The 18,570-nt window shown below is 45.7% G+C and overlaps 1 protein-coding gene across 2 annotated transcripts in view; it reads right to left on the bottom strand.

The window, feature by feature from the left end:
- Window positions 1-3,269: 3,269 nt before the first annotated feature.
- Prkar2a (protein kinase cAMP-dependent type II regulatory subunit alpha) overlaps window positions 3,270-18,570 on the bottom strand; it is a 65,725-nt gene continuing 50,424 nt past the window's right edge. Inside the window, exons 7-11 of one of the 2 annotated variants that reach the window (XM_039080973.2) lie at window positions 16,395-16,496; window positions 16,172-16,246; window positions 12,263-12,328; window positions 7,876-8,017; window positions 3,270-6,828 (exon numbers count right to left, since the gene is read on the bottom strand). In XM_039080973.2, coding sequence (XP_038936901.1) covers window positions 6,695-6,828; window positions 7,876-8,017; window positions 12,263-12,328; window positions 16,172-16,246; window positions 16,395-16,496 — 519 coding nt within the window. In that variant the 3' untranslated portion in view covers window positions 3,270-6,694. 2 annotated transcript variants of the gene reach the window in all.

Genomic DNA, 18,570 nt, shown 5'->3' with positions numbered 1-18,570 from the left:
GAAGTCACATTTGTCCTATGGGCAGCCTCCCCCAGGAGCTGTCAGCATGGTAGAACCATCTTGAGTTGCAAGATTGGGACAGCAACCTAAACGCCAAGGTCTAAAGGACACGGTTTCCCACTCGATGGTGCCCTGCCCAAGGCTGTGGTTGCCTGGGGAACCATCCCTCATTTGGGATTTGGGCTGAGATTTGGAAACTGACTTGGAGCTTGGATGAGGTTGATTCTCTCACTTGGGATTGGCTGCAGGTCTAAGATAGGAGGCCAAGAGCCCAAGGGAGTCAGGGATAGCCTGTCCCCTGCTGACTGAAGTGGGGAACTGCAGCGAGGCTGGTCAAGGTCACACAGAACAGTATTGCTGGCGAGAAAACTGGATTCTTGCCACCCGTCAGAACAGAAAGCAACCTAGGCCAAAAGCGTATCTCTGGCCAGCCTTTGTCACATTTTTTTTTTTTTTTTTTTTTTTGGTTCTTTTTTTTCGGAGCTGGGGACCGAACCCAGGGCCTTGTGCTTCCTAGGTAAGCGCTCTACCACTGAGCTAAATCCCCAGCCCCTGCCTTTGTCACATTTTAAGTGACATGAAAAGGAGGACGAGGATTTCTGAGGAGTCCAAGAGTCTCACTAACCCAACTGTCTCTTTTGTTTCTCTCGGGAGGCATCTGTAGCCAGCATCACATGAGAGGAGGGTGGAGGAGATGCTGTGTGAGAAAAGTGATTAAACCACTTGTTTAAGAGGCAAGAGGCCGGGCTGGAGAGATGGGTCAGTGGTTGAGAGCACTGACTGCTCTTCCAGAGGTCTTGAGTTCAATTCCCAGCAACCACATGGTGGCTCACAACCATCTGTAATGGGATCCGATGCCCTTTTCTGGTGTGTCTGAAGACAGCTACAGTGTACTTATATATATATAATAAATGAATAAATCTTTAAAAAAAAAAAAAGAGGCAAGAGGCCTTCGATGGTGCCACACCTTTAATCCCAGCACAGAGGCAGGCAGATCTTTGAGTTAGAGACCAGCCTGCTCTACAAAGTAAGTTTCAGGACAACCAGGGCTACACACACACACACACACACACACACACACACACAGAGACACACACCTACCTCTGTCTTGAAAAAACAAAACCTTAAAAAAAGGGGGGGGAGGACAGAGAGAGAGAGAGAGAGAGAGAGAGAGAGAGAGAGAGAGAGAGAGAGATATGCATAGCCTAAGACAGTAGACACCTTAAAGTGGAAGGCCATGGCTGCTGTCCCCAGGAGTCCAAAATTATAGGCAATGAACTCCATCAGCACTGATAAAAAGATCTAGAAGCCCCTGGTGGACCACAGTACTATTACTGTTAGAATCCCTTGGGCTTAAAGTGTCAAAGACACAATTGGCCATCGGGATTTGTCCAATAAACAATGAACTACATTGCATCTAATATATGACGTTTCAATTCAGAGCTTGGCAATTTTCATCCAAATTCAGAACTAAATATTCTTTATGTTTCAGAACCAGTGAGGAAACAGTGTGTGCTATTTGCCAAATCTATAATGAGTCAAATCTGCCTTTAGAGACAACAGACAAAGCAAAACTTTACATTTACTTCTAGGTGCAGGGAATGGCTCATGCCTAGATCTAGGAGGCTGAGGGAGGATTGTTACAAGTTCAGGCCCAGCACGGGTTACAGCCTAAGGGCCGTTCTCAAAAAGCAAGCAAACTACAACAAAAATCCCACCAACAGCGAAAGACCAAAGTTACACTTTTCAGGATGCCTTGTGAAACAGCCCCTATTTCCTTCTGTGTCACAATAAGCACTAGTTCTATTGTTACAAAACTAAATAACTCACTAAGATTACTGAGATAGTCAGATTTGACGGGATAAATGTTTAGCCTCTTGGTTCAACATAGTAACATAAAAGCAGTCTTCGAGGGGGCTGGGGATTTAGCTCAGTGGTAGAGCGCTTGCCTAGCAAGCACAAGGCCCTGGGTTCAGTCCCCAGCTCCGGGGGGAAAAAAAAAAAAAAAAAAAAGCAGTCTTCGTGCAGTACGCCCTCTTTGGGACTGAGACTGTGGATGTGATTCTGAGACAGAAACATGACCAACCCAACCACATCAATTTTTGTTATTTTGTCCTTTTTTTTTTTTTTTTTTTTTCCGGAGCTGAGGACTGAACCCAGGGCCTTGTGCTTGCTAGGCAAGCGCTCTACCACTGAGCTAAATCCCCAACCCCCACATCAATTTTTAAAGCTTGAAACATGGCCAATCTGGCTGTTAGAAGATCAGCTATCAGTTTTCTGGGACCTAGGTAGGTAACTCATGTCCCTATCACTTGGCACATTTATATATTCAGGCCTCTCTGTCCAGTGACAGTAACATCCAGTGAGCTTCTTTGATCTCAGGGAAAGACAAGGTACAGTAGGCTATCATGCTTACTAGTCTAGCTATAGTAATACAAAAACATCCCAGCAGACAGGAAATGGTTTCTGTCACTGGTATCTTCTGGGAAGGGGTAAAATAGGTACCCTGGATCTTATCTATAGCAATATACCATGGTGTTACGGTTCTGTGTGTCCACTTGCCTAGGTTATGGGATATTTGGTCGACATTTTTATGGCATTCTCATGAGTGTATGTTTTGCATGAGATTAGCATTTTACTTGGTAAACTTAATAAATCAAGTTTGACTTGCCTAATGTGGTTAGGCCTTACCTGACCAGCTCAGTCTGAAAGCCTGTAAACAAAAAGGCCTGGCTGGAGACACAGTTCGACCAATGGTAGCGTTTTTCTAACATTTGCAAGGCCCTAGCTTTATATCCTTAAAGTGGAAGAGCATTTTCCTCCTGACCTTTGACCTGGCACGTGCCCTGTCTCCTGCTGTCTCTCACACTAAGGCATCAGTTTTCCACAGCTCTTGAGCCCGCTGATGTTTAGACAAGAGCCACACACAGCACTGGCTGTTCTAGTTTTCAGGCCTCTGAATTTAAGACCAGAACTAAACTACGTATTCCTCGGGGTCTCCAGCTCACCCTGCCCCAATCTTCAGATCTGCCTGACTAATCATGCGGACCAATCCCTTACACCACGCCTCAGAACCCTTCTCTCCATACCCACCCCACCCCACACTGACCGTTTCTCTGTGGAACCTAATTACTACAAATGTCCAGGGCTTCTCCCCCATTTTCAAGGGGCCTATCAACCCCAATAACGTATTTGCCAGGTAAGCGCTAAGATGGCCTGGAACCCTTAAAAGAGAAGACAAAAATATAACGCAGGACAAACCAGGAAAGTCAGACATGATTTGTCAGCCTTTATTAGTCAAGAGTGAAGCCGAGACCTAGAGTTTCCTTTAAAAAACAAACAAAAAACCAACCCAACCTTGTTTACAGCAAATGATGACTGATTTCTAGTGACTTTTAATTATACGTTTAAGACTACAGATCAAGAATTGTTTGTTTTCCAATCATATATTCTTTTGAGATTAAAATACAAGTGTAAAACAGGTTAAAATTAGATTCACCCCAATGATTTAAAAAATAATTCCAATTGAAAGAATTTCAAACACCATGTATAGAACTCAGGACCAAAAGACAACCATAGAATCTTTTTACCTTTGAGGTAGCACAATAATGCTTAATTGGTTTTTTTTTTTTTAAAATTATTATTACAATGAATTTAAAACATAACAACAAAAAACGACGAATCTAACCTTTGCTCAAGGTGGGCTATATGGTTTTCTGCAAATCCCCCATGAGGTGAGTGACAATTTTCACTCTTTTTTAAATTTTTTTTTATAAAGATAGCCCTGCAGAGTGTAATAGGAAACCCACGGGAAGGCTGCTCCCCATAAAATAGACATCAGAATCACAGAGGAACGTCAGCAGTCAAGACAAGAGAGACGAGAGGTAATTGTAGTGAAAGATCAAAAACTACCCATATCTTGGTGAGATTGGTTTACAAGTGCATTATCAAAAACAAAAATTTCAATATCAACTGACTGAGAAAGATAAAAGATGACATTCATGGGTCCTTTTCTTTCTCTGTGCAAAATGCTTTCATCTTTTTAAAATGAGGGCTGCCACACGCCACGGAACGCTGTGTGCACAGGGCGCCAGGACACCAGCAGCACGCAGTGGCTCTGCCACCACAAGCAGCCAATCTGGGCAGTCAGGGTGGACGGAACCTCTCCACTGGAGCGTTGGTTTCTCTTGTGATTTTTTAGTTGTTTTTTGTTTTGTTTTGCTTTTGCCACTTTGCTGCTGAATTTGCTTACTAAACTGCTCAAAGAAAGAAAAAGCTCAATGCTGATTTCTGAGACTCTAGATCAGAAACAAATAATTCTTTAATAAGATTATGAGCTCAGAGGACAAGACCTAAAGAGCCTGTCCTGCAGAGAATTCAACCGGGAGAAGAGCGTGAGTAGGCTAAGCTGGGGCCAGAAAGGAAGGGAAATACTGCGGTTGGACCTCCAGGCTCTGAGGAGGATTCTCTGTCATCCCAAGTCAATAGCAAAGCCAGGGAAAAGGGAGGGAAGCCCCAACCCTCAGAAGAGAGGAGAGCAAAGGAATTTTTTTGATACTCCTCCCAGGAGGCCTAGCTATCTGCTGTAGGAGTTGCCTGGCACAAGGAGAACACTGCAACCTTGAGAAAAATCTGCTGTCACCTGATTCTTGAAGCTGCAAAGAGAACTGGAATACTGTCAGGGCCTGGTGCTGTGGTGACAGTCGCCTTTCATCGCCACACCAGCTCCTGCAGACACGTGTACCTCTCCCATGCCCCCATCCACACGTGCTCCGGCACAGGGCCACACTGCAGTGAAGACTCAATCAGTAGTTACAGAACTTGGACTTGGTGCCTTCTCTGTGAAAGAGCAGCCGTCAGTGAGGCAGGAGGGTGACAAGGAGGACTCTGAAGCCAAGACTGAAGTGTGAGGGCAGGCTAAGAAGGCCTACCCCTAGCAGCCTACAGGAATAACTCTGGCATGAGATTCACAGCCAACCCTAACCAAGGCTGGCATGGAGGGTGGGGTGAGGGTTTAGAGTCCTTGTAAGGTCTGGGGCTGGACTTTTGGGCTACTCCTGGAGCCCATTGCACCTCTTACCTTTGCAAGAAATCAGGTATTATTCTGTCAAAGTACAAGGTCTGATTTATTTAATAAAGCGATACCATAGAAAAGGACCTTAGGAAGATTCGGGATTGCTATGAGGGTTTTCCAGTGCTAGCTGCCTGCTTCACAGTAGTTACAGCTGGACAAACCCCAGATCTGTAACGTAGGCTACTCAGAGCAGTCTGAAGAGTCCTGCTTTTGCTTCATGAAACACAAGAAAAAGTGACTTAATTCCCAAAACTGTGGCAACCCATCTACTCTGGACATTTCTTGGCTACAGTGACCAGGGCAAAAGTCGAGACAGTTAGAAAGGCCTTCACAGTAATTCCATGTTTATGCATGATAACCTGTCTTCCATGGCTATTATAGTGCTGGAGACCAAACCCAGAGCCTTGCATGTGCTATATACGAGCTTTGCCACTGAGCTGCACCCAACCCCTACCCCAATGATACAAGTTTTGAAAACAGATATTTAGGACAAATGCCTGAGTCAGTGGACAAACTCCATGTATATGAATACATCCAAGGTGAATTCTCTAAATAGAGAAAAAATTTCCTTAAAAAAAAAAAAAAAGCCTCTTTTTTAAGAGTTTAAAAACTGCGGATTAGTAGCCACGCTGTGTAATAAAGCTACAAGGGAAGGGCTCTCTGTGCAGCACAACCTCCGGCTGGGTAGTTTCTGCCATCAGCCAGGGACAGGGTCATGGCAGGGGCCACTCAGGGAAGTACTTAGGTCAGATAAAGCAATAACACTTCCAGACCCTGGCTCCTTATCAGCACCGTGCTCTGACCAGCTGAGCTAAACGGCCACCCCCGGCTCCTTAGAAATGGATAGCAATTTGTTTATGTAAACGGCACAGAGGTTAAACAAACAAAAAACTTACTAAAAACAAACAACAAAAACCCTGACCCAGATAACCTTTCCTGGCTACACTGGCAAGAGTGCTGGATCCACGTTTCCTGCTAAGCGAGTCTGAGTACCGTCTGCTCCTAGGGACCTGCTGGGCCTTCAAGGGGGCCTTTTCCGGAGCTTGGACACAGCTATATAATGTGTAGCTTCCAGCAAAAGTATAGGGCCCCTGGGGCACAGAACTCCAGTATAACTGCTACCACCTTCCACTGTGAGAGAAAAGCAGCAATTGTGAACACACTGTGGACCTTCTCAAAGGACAAGTGAGGAGACTGAAGGCTCTACCACTTCCTCCCTTGAGAAGGACTGTGGAGTGTTATTCCACAGGTTTCTGCAGACCTCAGAACTTTCAGAAGCAACATTAGCAGCAAGAGAGGAAAGGATGTTTACACTTTGGACTTTGTATCAGGCACTTAAATTGCTGGAGAGACATGCCATTCTGAACCAAACGTGAAACCTGGGCTGGAGTAATCGTGACATAAGTGGTCTAATGACGGCGTTCAGAAGCAAAGTGGAAGGTGGATGTGGGTAGAGCCTCTGTCCATCTTTCAAGACTTCTAAGTGCCCTTTACCACAGCGATGGCAGCAGCAGAGACAGCAGCAGGCGCAGTTCTGTCGTGTCTGTTTTCTGGGTGTGTTCTTGTGGCTGACTGGAAGGATTTGGTATCACACTGAGAAGGCTCCGAGATTCATCACATCTACTGCCCGGGGTCCAACAGATCCAAGTTGGAGCCAAACATCTTCACCAGCTGTTCTTCGTAATGTGAGATGTTCCTCTTCATGATGTCCATGCAGGGGCCCAGAAGCCTCTCAAATGCTTGAACATCCATGACTGCATTGTTAAAAAAGAGGGGTGGGAGAGAAAGATTTGTTTACATTAACAATTTAATTTCCTGCATGTAACCCTTTTCCTAAATACACTACCCACTCATGTTACAGGACTGAATTTTAGAATCCTGGGCACATGGGAAAAGAGGTGCTTCTGCATAATACAGCAGGACTGCATCTCTGCTGAAGACTAATGGTGGGCACAGTAGCAACCACCTGTCTTGTTCCTCCACAGGCCTGGCCACCTGCCTCCATCACTGTTGCTTTCACAGGCCTGTGTGCCTGTTGTGTACCTGTGTGCCTGTTGTGTGTCTGTGTGCCCATTGTGTGCCGGTGTGCCCATGGGCCTGTCTGCCTCCCAACCTGGATTCATTGCTCAGAATTGATTTCTAGGGTGCTGGGGGTAGAGATTTAGTGGCCCAGCATGTGTTTAGAATGTGAGGGGTTGGGGATTTAATTCAGTGGTAGGGCACTTGCCTAGCAAGTGCAAGGCCCTGGGTTCGGTCCCCAGCTCTGAAAAAAAAGAAAAAAAAAAAAGAAAAAAGAAAAGAAAAGAAAAGAATGTGCAAGGTTTTAAAGTTCAATGCCAAGAAAAAAAAAAAAAAAAAAGAAGAAGAAGAAGCTTTGCTGAAGATGGCTCGGCAGTTAAGAGCACTGAGTCACAAACTACCCAGACCGAGATCTGAATGAGAGTAAGCAGAATAAGTCAAGGCTGATAACAGGAAAAACGAACAAAAAAACCTTGTATATTAGAAAAAAATTAGTAATGCACAAAGAATTTTCTTTTTTCATTTTAGCACATTTCAGCCACACATGATAATGGTTTTTATTACGGCCTCCATGCATGTATGATTTGATCGTGTTCATCCCACCCTACCTGCTGCCCAACCCCCCTTCCCAGCCGGTTCCCATCCTGCTCTCCTGATGTCATGTTCTTTTGGGAGGAAGGGGAGGATAGTTTAATTAGGATTATGCCTCCCTCCCCCAGCTACCATTAACTGCCTAAAGTTGGGGCAGGCCTTGTAAGCCCTTCACAAAGACATTTTCTTACCTAAGCATTTGACATCTCCAACCGCATAAGCAGAAGCAGCTCTTGGTTTGTTGGTCACCAGGGCAAGTTCTCCAAAGTACTGCCCCTTATGGCAGTGGGCAATCTCAACCTCCTGGTTCCCGCCGTTCTTGTTCGTTTTAGTCTGCAACAGATACAGAATATGGTCCTGGCTGATTCTAAGATCACAGCTGGGCATGGCCAGTTGTACACACTCAAGTTCCCTTTCCGGAAAGGTCAACAAAATCACTGAGAATTCACATTGCAGAAACTTTGTACCCTGGAAACTCAACAGAAACATCTGTGTGGCTTGGTAGAACTGAAGGATGGTTTGACCTGGGCCCACCCAGGACCCACACGTTAGGTAGAGGCTGCAGCTCCGGCATCTTCTGTGGAGATTACACATCCTGGGAGATGTGACCACTGCACAGCGGAAGCCCAACAAGGTCTTCTGCTCACCCTTCCGTCAGCCATGAGCCAACACACAAGAGGGCAGGCTGGTTCCAGACAGTCTTGAATGGCTCTTTGGTGACATTTTTTTTCCCCCGGGGCTGGGGACCGAACCCAGGACCTTGCGCCTCCTAGGCAAGCGCTCTACCACTGAGCCAAATCCCCAACCCCGGTGACAACATTTCTTTTAAAGTACTTTCTGCACTGACACCTGAGCTGTGCCTCCATTCTTAACAGGTTAAGGACATCCTTCAAACATATGTGCTATGTTGTATTGCTACACTGGGTTCTTATTTCTTACGACTCCATCTGCTAAGTAAGGCAGTAACAACAAATTATGAGAACCAGTCTCTGTCCCTAAGAACCACGAGTGGTACAGGCAGAAAGACAGCCCTCCCCTGACTGGTAACAGAGACTTACTTACTGGCTCCGGCTAGCCTGGGACTAGTAATGTACACCAAGCTGGGCCTGCCTCAAGTGCTGGGATTACAGTGCGTGCTACCATGCCTATAACCCTTTGTTACTTTTTATTTTTTATTTATTTATTTATTTTTTTTGGTTCTTTTTTTCGGAGCTGGGGACCGAACCCAGGGCCTTGCGCTTCCTAGGTAAGCGCTCTACCACTGAGCTAAATCCCCAGCCCCTTTATTTATTTTTTTAAAAAAACATTTATTTATTATGTATACGTCATACAGCTTTCTGCTTGACGTATACAGAAGAGGGAACCAGACCTGATTATAGATGGTTGTGAGCCACCATGTGGTTGCTGGGAATTAAACTCAGGACCTCTGGAAGAGCAGCCAGTGCTCTTAACCTCTGAGCCATCTCTCCAGCCCCCTTTGTTACTTTTTTTTTTTTCTTTTTTTTTTCGGAGCTGGGAACTGAACCCAGGGCCTTGCGCTTGGTAGGCAAGCGCTCTACCACTGAGCTAAATCCCCAACCCTTGTTACTTTTTAAAGAGAATTTTTCCCAGTTTTTGAAAATAAGTATTTTATTCTCATATTTGTGTGTCTGCGTGCGCACGCTCCTGTGCAGGTGTCCATGAAATCCAGAAATGTGTGAGATCCCTTGGAGCTGGAGTTACAGGAAGTTGTGAGCTGTCCCAATGTGGGATCTGGGAACCAAACTTGGGTCCTTTGGAAAAGCAGGACATGCTCTTTAACGGCTGCCTTTCCAGCCCTTAAAGGGTGTGTATTATATGTGGGCTTACTTATTGATTTTATGTGTATATGTGTGAACCCCTTGCTTGTATGTATGCATGTACAAGTGCCCATGGAATCCAGACAGAATGTCAGAGCCACTGAAGCTGAAGTTCAGGTGATTGGGATCTAATTGATATGAGTATTGGGAACTGAACCCGGGAACTTTCTCTGCAAGAGGAGTGAATGATCTTAACCACTGAACCACTACTCCAGCCCCTTAGAGGAGTGTTTTAAAATGTTATTTTATGTGTGTTTTGCCCACATGTGTGTCTGTGCACCCAAATGGTGGAGGCTGGAAATAAAAGTCATATCCCCTAGAATGGAGTTACAGACAGTTGTGAGTGGCCGTGTGCTGGGAATGAAATCTATCTCCTGGAACAGCAGCCACTGCTCTTGACTGCTGGTCCATCCCTCCAATCCCTAAAGGGAATTAACTAATTAATTAACTAATTAGTTTATTTTTGGTTTTCCAAGACAGGGCTCCTCTGTGTAATCCTGGTACTTGCTCTACAGACCTTGACCTCAGATTCGCTGGGTTCTGCCTCCCAAGTGCGCCTGTGTATGCAGCACATGAACACAGAGGTGGGTACCTGCTATTCTCTTTATCTCTTCATGACTACTCCGCTAACAAGCCTCAACTGTCTTCTGTTTCTACCGTCTTGGAACTGGGACCACGGGCATTTAGAGGTTGTCTGGCTTGTTATGTGGGTGCAAGGGTTCAATCTGGTCCTTATGCCTATACGACAACTGCTCTTAACTCTGGAGTCATTTCTCTTGCCCCAATTCTTTTTCTTTTTTCTTTTTCTTTCTTTCTTTCTTTTTTTTTTTTTTTTCCGGAGCTGGGGACCGAACCCAGGGCCTTGTGCTTGCTAGGCAAGTGCTCTACCACTGAGCTAAATCCCCAACCCCTCTTGCCCAATTCTTTAATTTTTTGAGGTTCACTTATTTTTGTGTGCTTATGTGTTTAGGCATGCGCACACCACAGCACTGGTGTAATATGCAGAGGACAGTTTTTGAGAGTCAGTTCTCCCTTTCCACTTTGTGGGTTCTGAGGATCGAACTCAGGCTGTCAGGCTTTGGGGCCGTCACCTTTACCCACCAGGCTTCCTGCTAGACCGTGTTGTCGGCCTTAGTTCTCTAAAACACTGTTTTTTTGTTTTTTGGTTTTTTTTTAAAGATTTATTCATTTATTATATATAAGTACACTGTAGCTGTCTTCAGACACACCAGAAGAGGGCATCGGATCCCATTACAGATGGTTGTGAGCCACCATGTGGTTGCTGGGAATTGAACTCAGGACCTCTGGAAGAGCAGTCAGTGCTCTTAACCACTGAGACATCTCTCCAGCCCGCAAACACTGGTTTTTAAGTCTGTGTATGTGGGCCTGCGAATGCAAGTGCTCAGGGAGCCCAGAAAGGAGATCAGGTTCCCTGGAGCTGCTGTGAAAAACAGACTCAGAGCCCCTGTGAGAGCACTGTGCATTCTTTTTTTTTTTTTGGTTCTTTTTTTTCGGAGCTGGGGACCGAACCCAGGGCCACCCAGGGCCTTGCACTTCCTAGGCAGCACTGTGCATTCTTAACTGGGAAGCCATCTCTCCGGCCCTGCCTTCTTTATTATCTTTAAATGCAATTTAAATGCAAATCTCCCCCCCACCCCCCAAGGAGCTGAGGACCCAGGGCCCTGCGCTTGCCTAGCAAGCCTCTACCACTGAGCTAAGTCCCCAACCCCTTAAATGTAAATTTAAGACACTCTAGTTTACATCTTTAGTCTTTTCATCCCTCCACGGATATGGGAAGTGGAGTCAAGAGACTGAAAATTCAAAGTCATCCTCAGATATATACATGGTTGAGTTTGAAGCCAGCCTGAGCTACATGAGAAGGAAGAGAGAGAAAGAGAGAGAGAGAAAGAGAGGGGGAGAGGGAGAGGGAGGGGGGAAGGGGGAGGAGAGGGATAAAGAAAAAAGATAGCGGCCATCCAGCATTCTTCCGAGCTACAGGTCATCAATTACAACCTCTGTCTATCCATGAGAGCCATGCGAGTAACATAATGGAGACTTTCCCCAGGAGTCCTAAACTGTGGATGCCGTCTTCACATCCAACCTTGTATGTACCTGTTACATAATGCTCCTGTATTTATAGTTTTTATAGTTTTCTTATTTATAGCTTAGTAATCCTCATTTCACTAATTATATGAGAGAGGCAAAATCGGGAAAAGAGAAAATGTACTAAATCTTTTGTTGTTGTTGTTTTTTAAACGTCTCCCCCCCCCCCCCCCAGCTGGGGACCAAACCCAGGGCCTTGCACTTGCTAGGCAAGTGCTCTACCACTGAGCTAAATTCCCAACCCCCGTTGTTTTTTTTAAATCGGATAGTTTATGTATTTACATTTCAAATGCTATCCAGGTCTGCCCCCCCCCCCCCCGCATCTCCCCTCCCTCTGCTTCTATGAGGATGCCCCCCTCCTACCCACCCACTCCCACCTCCCTGCCCTGGCATTTGCCTACACAGGGGCATCGAGCCTTCACAGGACCAAGAGCTCTCCTCCTACTGATGCCAGACAATACCATCCTCTGCTACATCCTCTGTGGCTGGAGCCATGGGTCCCTCCATGTGTGCCTCTGCTTGGTGGTTTAGTCCATGGGAGCTCTGGGGACAATGGCTTGGAACTTTTAAAGTACAGGCCACGCTGAACAAAGTAAACACTGGCGCGAGGACACGTGCACAGTGCGCCCAAACTCACCTTGCTTCTAATCAAGATGCTCACTTCTCCAGACTCTATAATATAAAAGCTGTCGGCCTTTTCACCCTGAAAAAGAGGAGGCAAGGTCAAAGACACCGAACACCAAACACTGTGAGCGCTGTCGGCCTCAGAGCTCTGTCTCCAACTGCTCAAGTGGGTCAATGGCTAACAGACTTGTAATGAACCAGAGGTTCCTGGTCAGTAAGGACACTGGCCCCATTATGACTAACACTTCTCCTCTGTCTTTTTTTATTTTGGTTCTTTTTTTCGGAGCTGGGGACCGAACCCAGGGCCTTGCGCTTCCTAGGTAAGCGCTCTACCACTGAGCTAAATCCCCAGCCCACTTCTCCTCTGTCTTATGCACTCATATTTACCTCCAGGAATATGACCAGGCCACCAACCTCACAGCATCCCTGCTCTGCCTGTCTGTCGGTGTGCTGAAGCCCATTCTAGGGACCAGTATACAAGAATACTGCACATAGTGTCAAAGTAAGGCCCAGAGTATGAGGCCTAGAACAATCTTGATCAACAAACACAGTCCTCAAGAAGAAAAAGGGAGAAAGCATTGTAAGTCAAGCACAGTGACCTGAGGGTCAGTCCTCAGAGCCAAAGTTTGGGGTGGGAGGAGCTAAGTGTGGTAATGCACAAGTGTAATCTCAGTGCTTCGGGGACAGATATGGCAAATCCCTGGGGGCTTCCTAGCCAGCCAGCCCAACTTTAGAAAGCTGCAGGCCAGTAAGAGGCCTTGGTTGTTTTGGTTTTTTTGTACCCTTCTCCCCATAGGTTTCTCTGTGTAGCCATGGCTGGCTGTCTTGGAACTTGCTTTGTAGAGCCCAGGCTGGCCTGGAGTTCTACCTGCCTCTGTCCTCTGAGTGCGGGATTAAAGTGTGTGTGTCACCACACCAAGCGAGACCTTGCTTTTTAGTTTTTGTTTTAGTTTATGTGTGGTTTTTTTTCTTCTTTCTTTTAAAATGGACTGAGCACAAGCAATGACATTGGAAGGTTGTCCTTGACCCCCACCACCACCTCCCCCATACACAGGAAGAGGTCAGCATGGATGCAGATGGCTGTACCTTCGAGCACAAGCTCTAACGCTGCCTTTCTAAGCTGTAGGCCTTCTTTTTCTTGGTTTACTACTAAACTACCTAGCTGAACAAGCCATTCAGGTAATTCAACAAATGACGTACTATGTACATAAAACTAATACCAAGAAATATGATAATACAGAACATTAATAATAAGTTATACAGCTGTGTGGGAGGGTGGCAAGTGCTACAGGACAAGAACAGGACAGGGACCACAGGCTCTCAACTGGCGGTAGATGGACAGGCTACTGTGGACAACACAGCTTTAGGGAAAGGCGAAATCTGAGCAAAAGCTGGAAGGAAGAGAGACTCAGGCAAGCAGACAGGAGACAAAGCTTTCGGCTTGTTCCACTTTCTCACCCTCACAGTTAGCTCTGGGTCAAACCACGGAGAACAACGGCAGTCACATGCTACTGGTTGGTGCTTTGTTCTGAGACAGGTCTGCCTACGTGGTTCTGGCTGGCCTGGCATGCATTGTCTCCAGGTTAGCCTCACTTTCATCAGCACCCCTTCCTCTGCCTCCCAAGTGCACTCCCACATGCCCAGCTTGGTGTGGACTTTGTCTTCAGTAAGAGTCCGCCCTGCCAAGCGTCAGTCTTTTGCTTGACCCACCACTTCAAACCCCAAACAGAGAGACACCATTTGAGGCTGATTCGCTTGAGTGAATCACCAGTTCCAGCATGGAATGACGGCTCATGGCTATAACCACAGCACGCAGCCAGCTAAAGCAGAAACACTGCTGTGAGTCTGAAGCTAGCCTAGGCTATGCAGTTAGATCCTGTCAAAAACCCGAAAGACTTTTGTGTCACAGTGTGAATGCAAAATGTCTCCCAAAGGTCCATGTATTTGACCTCTTGTCCCCATCTGGAGACACTTTCCTGGGAAGTTACTGAACCTTTGGAACACGGGGCCTCACTCTGTCACTAAGAGAGACATTCCCCTGTTTTTCATTCACTCTCTTTCTGATTACCACGGCCTGACTTGTTCCTGCCTCCATGATGAGCTGGTATCCCCTGAAACTGTGGGCAGAATAACTTGAGATGAAAGATAGAAGCCCCCTAGGGATGGCCAGCATACACCCGCAGCCTCACTGGCCAGCATGCTATGCAGACAGCATGTCATGCACTGGAGTGCAATGTTTAATGTGCAGAATGGCTTATGCAATGCTTTAAGCAGAACAAATGAGGGCTTTTTCTATACAGTTCATTGCCTTAATAAATTTATAATATAAATGTGAGCAGATTTTTTTACTTCATAAAGTAAACACGGACATTTCATCATATTTGTACTCTGCATATTCAAGGAAGAAATTAAGTTTTGTATAAACCTGTAAAAAACAAGCACTTGCAGTTTCCTTTCCAGAGTAACACGGATTAGTTACCTCTATTCTACACTCTCACTTTGCACATGTGCATCATCACACATCACAGTGGGCCTTACTGAGTCTTGTTTACCCCAGTCTTCACCTAGCAAGCAGAGCCATTCAGAGCTGGAACTGGGATGAACAGGGTACTTCTGTCAGTGCTGTAGTGGGCTCTCCTCTCCCTTCACTGTAAGTCTGACTAGTTCTCAAGGCTTGGGTGGGGCCAGCTCTATGAATGGGACTCAAGCACATAGGCCTGGGATCCACCCTGACCTGAAACCATCCTCTTCACCACAGCTGGGTGAACAAGGCCCTATACACTGTCCACCTGGACTCAGCCAGACTCCTTCCCCAGTGGTCTTGTCAGATCCATGGGCAGGTAAGTTTATATCTGGAAAAGTTTCTAAAACTACTTACATGTAATTAAAATACAAACACAGTAGACAGAGGAAATATTTCTAAAAGATATTACATGTAGAACAGGAGAGCCAAAAGTTGTTATGTAGCTGAGAGTGGTCCTGAACTCCCGACCCACTTGCCTCTACCTAAGTGTTGGGATTTTAGGCATACACTGCTATGCCCAGTTTGCAGTCTTCTTTAAGTATAATGGTCCAGTTTACTGTGTGGGATCTAACATTATTAAAAATAACATGAGAAAGACACAAAGGGTCTCTATATCAAGGAGTCACTGGATGCTGAGGATTCCCGTGTCAGCACAGGGCTAAGGGAGCGTAAGCCCCAGCTGTCTAGTACAGACTAATAAAGTTTACTCAGGGTCAAAAGAAAATTAGATCCACTAGAACAAACGGCAGAAGCCCACCCCTAAATGAATGCAGTCCGAGCCTAGCAGCACATGGTGCAATCGCAGAGACTTCGAAGGCTTCCATGTTTAGGACGACTTGATCACGCTGTCTCGAAACAAACAAAAAGGACCAAGGACCCAGCTCAGTGGCAGAAGCCTTTGCTCAGCATGTGAGTTCAGTCCCTGGTACTTCAACTAACGTCTCAGGGAGATGGGCCTCAGTGAACAGCATTCAGAGGTCTCTATAGAAGGGACAACATGAGCTTCCAGTGATTTTTTTTCTTCTTTTTTTCTTTCCTTCCTTCCTTTTTTTTCCTTTTTTGAGACAGGATCTCTAAACAGCTCTGGGTGATCTGGAACTTGGTATGTAGAGCAGGATGGCCTCAAACTCAGAGCCCCACCCCCACCCCCATTCTTTTTTTTTTTTTTTCTGTTTTATTTTTTAAGACAGGGTAGACCAGGTTGGCCTTAAACTCAGAGACTGGCCTGCCTCTGCCTCCTGAGTGCTTGGTTAATGGCATGTGCCACCACCACCCAGCTTACTTCTCCTAAATGCTGGCATGACAGATGTGCGTTACCATACTCAGTCCGCAAGCAGGTCACACTGTTCATTGTGATGGGGACTTCCAGAAAAGGAGCTGTGTGAGCCCCCAACTCACCTGAGTGATTATTCGCTCTCCATCCTTATAGATCTTTTCCCCGATCACATCCACAATCTTCATTCGTTCTGACATCTAAGTAACGGATATAGTTACAGTATGAGGATAAAACCTTGATTGACTGTCACTGTTACAACTAGATCAGAACAGTATTATTTGAAGACCTAAGAGCAGTTTTAACAGCTTTTCATGAACCACATACACAGACTCTCGTAAGCCTTACCTCTAGTGATTTAAAGAGCGGTACAGACTCAATAAACGATTCGAACATCTTCCTCTTCTTTGCATTGTTCTTCACTATGATTCTCCTAAAAGTCACCCGGTCCTACAGGAAAACACAGGGCAAGTCTACTATATGTCTGTGAAGAGAACATCTATGGTTTAAGTAGCTGAACCACTGCTAGAGAGCTGGAAGTCCCTAATCAACAGGGTTTAATGATGCTGGAAGAAAAACCCCTCAGACTTGAGCTAGGCACAAGTCTCCAAACTGTAGTGTGCTGCTGTGCTCAATGAGTGCCGCCGTGGGGCGTAAATAGATCACAAAACAAAACTCCCATTAAATACCCGGGTGCTCATAGGTATTAGACAGTACCAAAAGATACCTCCAGAAAAGGCAAATAATGCCCATCAAGAGTCTGTGACTATAAAGAAAAGACAACACAAGATACACAGGACCCATAGCCTTAATCAACACTTAGTAGCTGAGACAGGAAAACCATACATCCAAGATTGCTCTAGGCTACAAGAGAATTCTTGGCCTGCCTGAATAACCATCTCTAACAGAAACAAAAAGAGAACAAAGTATAAAGTAGAGAAGGATTTTTGCAATTGCTGTATGCTGGAGGGAATATAAAGGAATTTTAAAAGCTCAAGATAGCATTCGAACAGAAATGTACAAAGTACAGAGGCAAACATTTCCAGGTGGACTCCAGGGCATGGCAGTGTAAGCCTGTGATCTCAGACACTCAACAGACAGAGGACTCAGCAGCAGGAGGCCTAATTAAGCAACACTAGAAACTAAAACGGATTTGGCATTGGATCTAAGTTAGCAGTATTTTTCTTCTACCTCTGGCTGTCAGAGATGAATGTTTTGCACACGGCAATGACATCCTAAACACAAAGGCTGAAGACGCAGTACAGAGAGCAGAGCTGCAGCTTCCTCGCGTCTCTGAAGACAGGCAGGAGCATGGTGGAGACCGCACAGAGGCAATACGGTTTGTACCTCCATCAGCCCAGAATTCCCAGCCCTGTCTCATGCCATGATTCACCTACTTAATCAGAGAAGTCACTTACATGCCCAGTACGGGCGACTGTGGGCTCCTCCTCCTCTGCTCTAAACTACAGTGCACTCACTATTTTACAGCACTGGCACTGAGTTAAGTTGGTCTCCGTTTTCTTCACCATCTGCTTGCTTGACAGGAGCTACTGAGTCTTTACTGCTCTCACGGGTTACATCATCTGCATTGATTTCTGATTCTGAGGTGAAGAACTTATCACATGGGCTGGAGTTGGCCCAGTGGTGAAGAGCACTGGCTGCTCTCCCAGAGGTCCTGAGGTCAATTCCTAGAAACTACATGGTGGCTCACAACCATCTGTAATGGGATGCGATCCCCTCTTCTGGTGTGTCTGAGGACAGTTATAGTGTACTTATATATAATAATAAAGAAATCTAAAAAAAAAAAAAAAGATTCAAGTACTGTTGCTGGGTACCACGGTACATGCATTTAATCCCAGCACTTAGGGGCCAGAAGCAGACAGATCTCTGTGAGTTTGAGATCTCTGTGAGTTTGAGGTCAGCCAAAGCTACAGAGTAAAAGAAGGCTACCCCCTATGCCAATGCCTTCTTCTGATGTGTCTGAAGACAGCTACACTGTACTCACAGACATAAAATACTTTTAAAAAAAAGGGTTAACCTTCTTTAACAACAACAACAAAAAAGAATGGAGACTTTCTTCAGTGACTTACATATTGGGGTTCTTGTCCCATCCATCCATCCATCCATCCATCCATCCATCCATCCATCCATCCATCCATCCATTTATTTAATTTCATTTGACAAGTTCTCATGTAAGCCAGGCTGCTCTTGAATTCACCACATAACCAGAAAATGTGCTCCCATGCCTGGTTTTATGCAGAGTTGGGGACTGAATTCAGGGCTTCCTTGTACTCCACCACTGGGCATCTCTCCCAGCCAAGTCTGATCCTCTGTCTGCATGATTTTATACTTCCCAGAACTTTTATTTTATGCCGTGCAAGGCCAGCTCTTGTGACTGTGAACAGCGTTAAAACAAACAAACAAGCCCCTACCTCAAATGCCCACCTAATCTTGAGGGGTGGCCCACAGAGCAGTGAAGAGGCAGTAAGTACACAAGGGGGCAAAGAGCCCTCAAGTTCAAGTG

This window comes from Rattus norvegicus, chromosome 8, assembly GCF_036323735.1.
Source record: "Rattus norvegicus strain BN/NHsdMcwi chromosome 8, GRCr8, whole genome shotgun sequence".
In the NCBI taxonomy this organism is placed as follows: Eukaryota; Metazoa; Chordata; class Mammalia; order Rodentia; family Muridae; genus Rattus; species Rattus norvegicus.
This window is presented reverse-complemented; position numbering and strand designations above follow the sequence as displayed.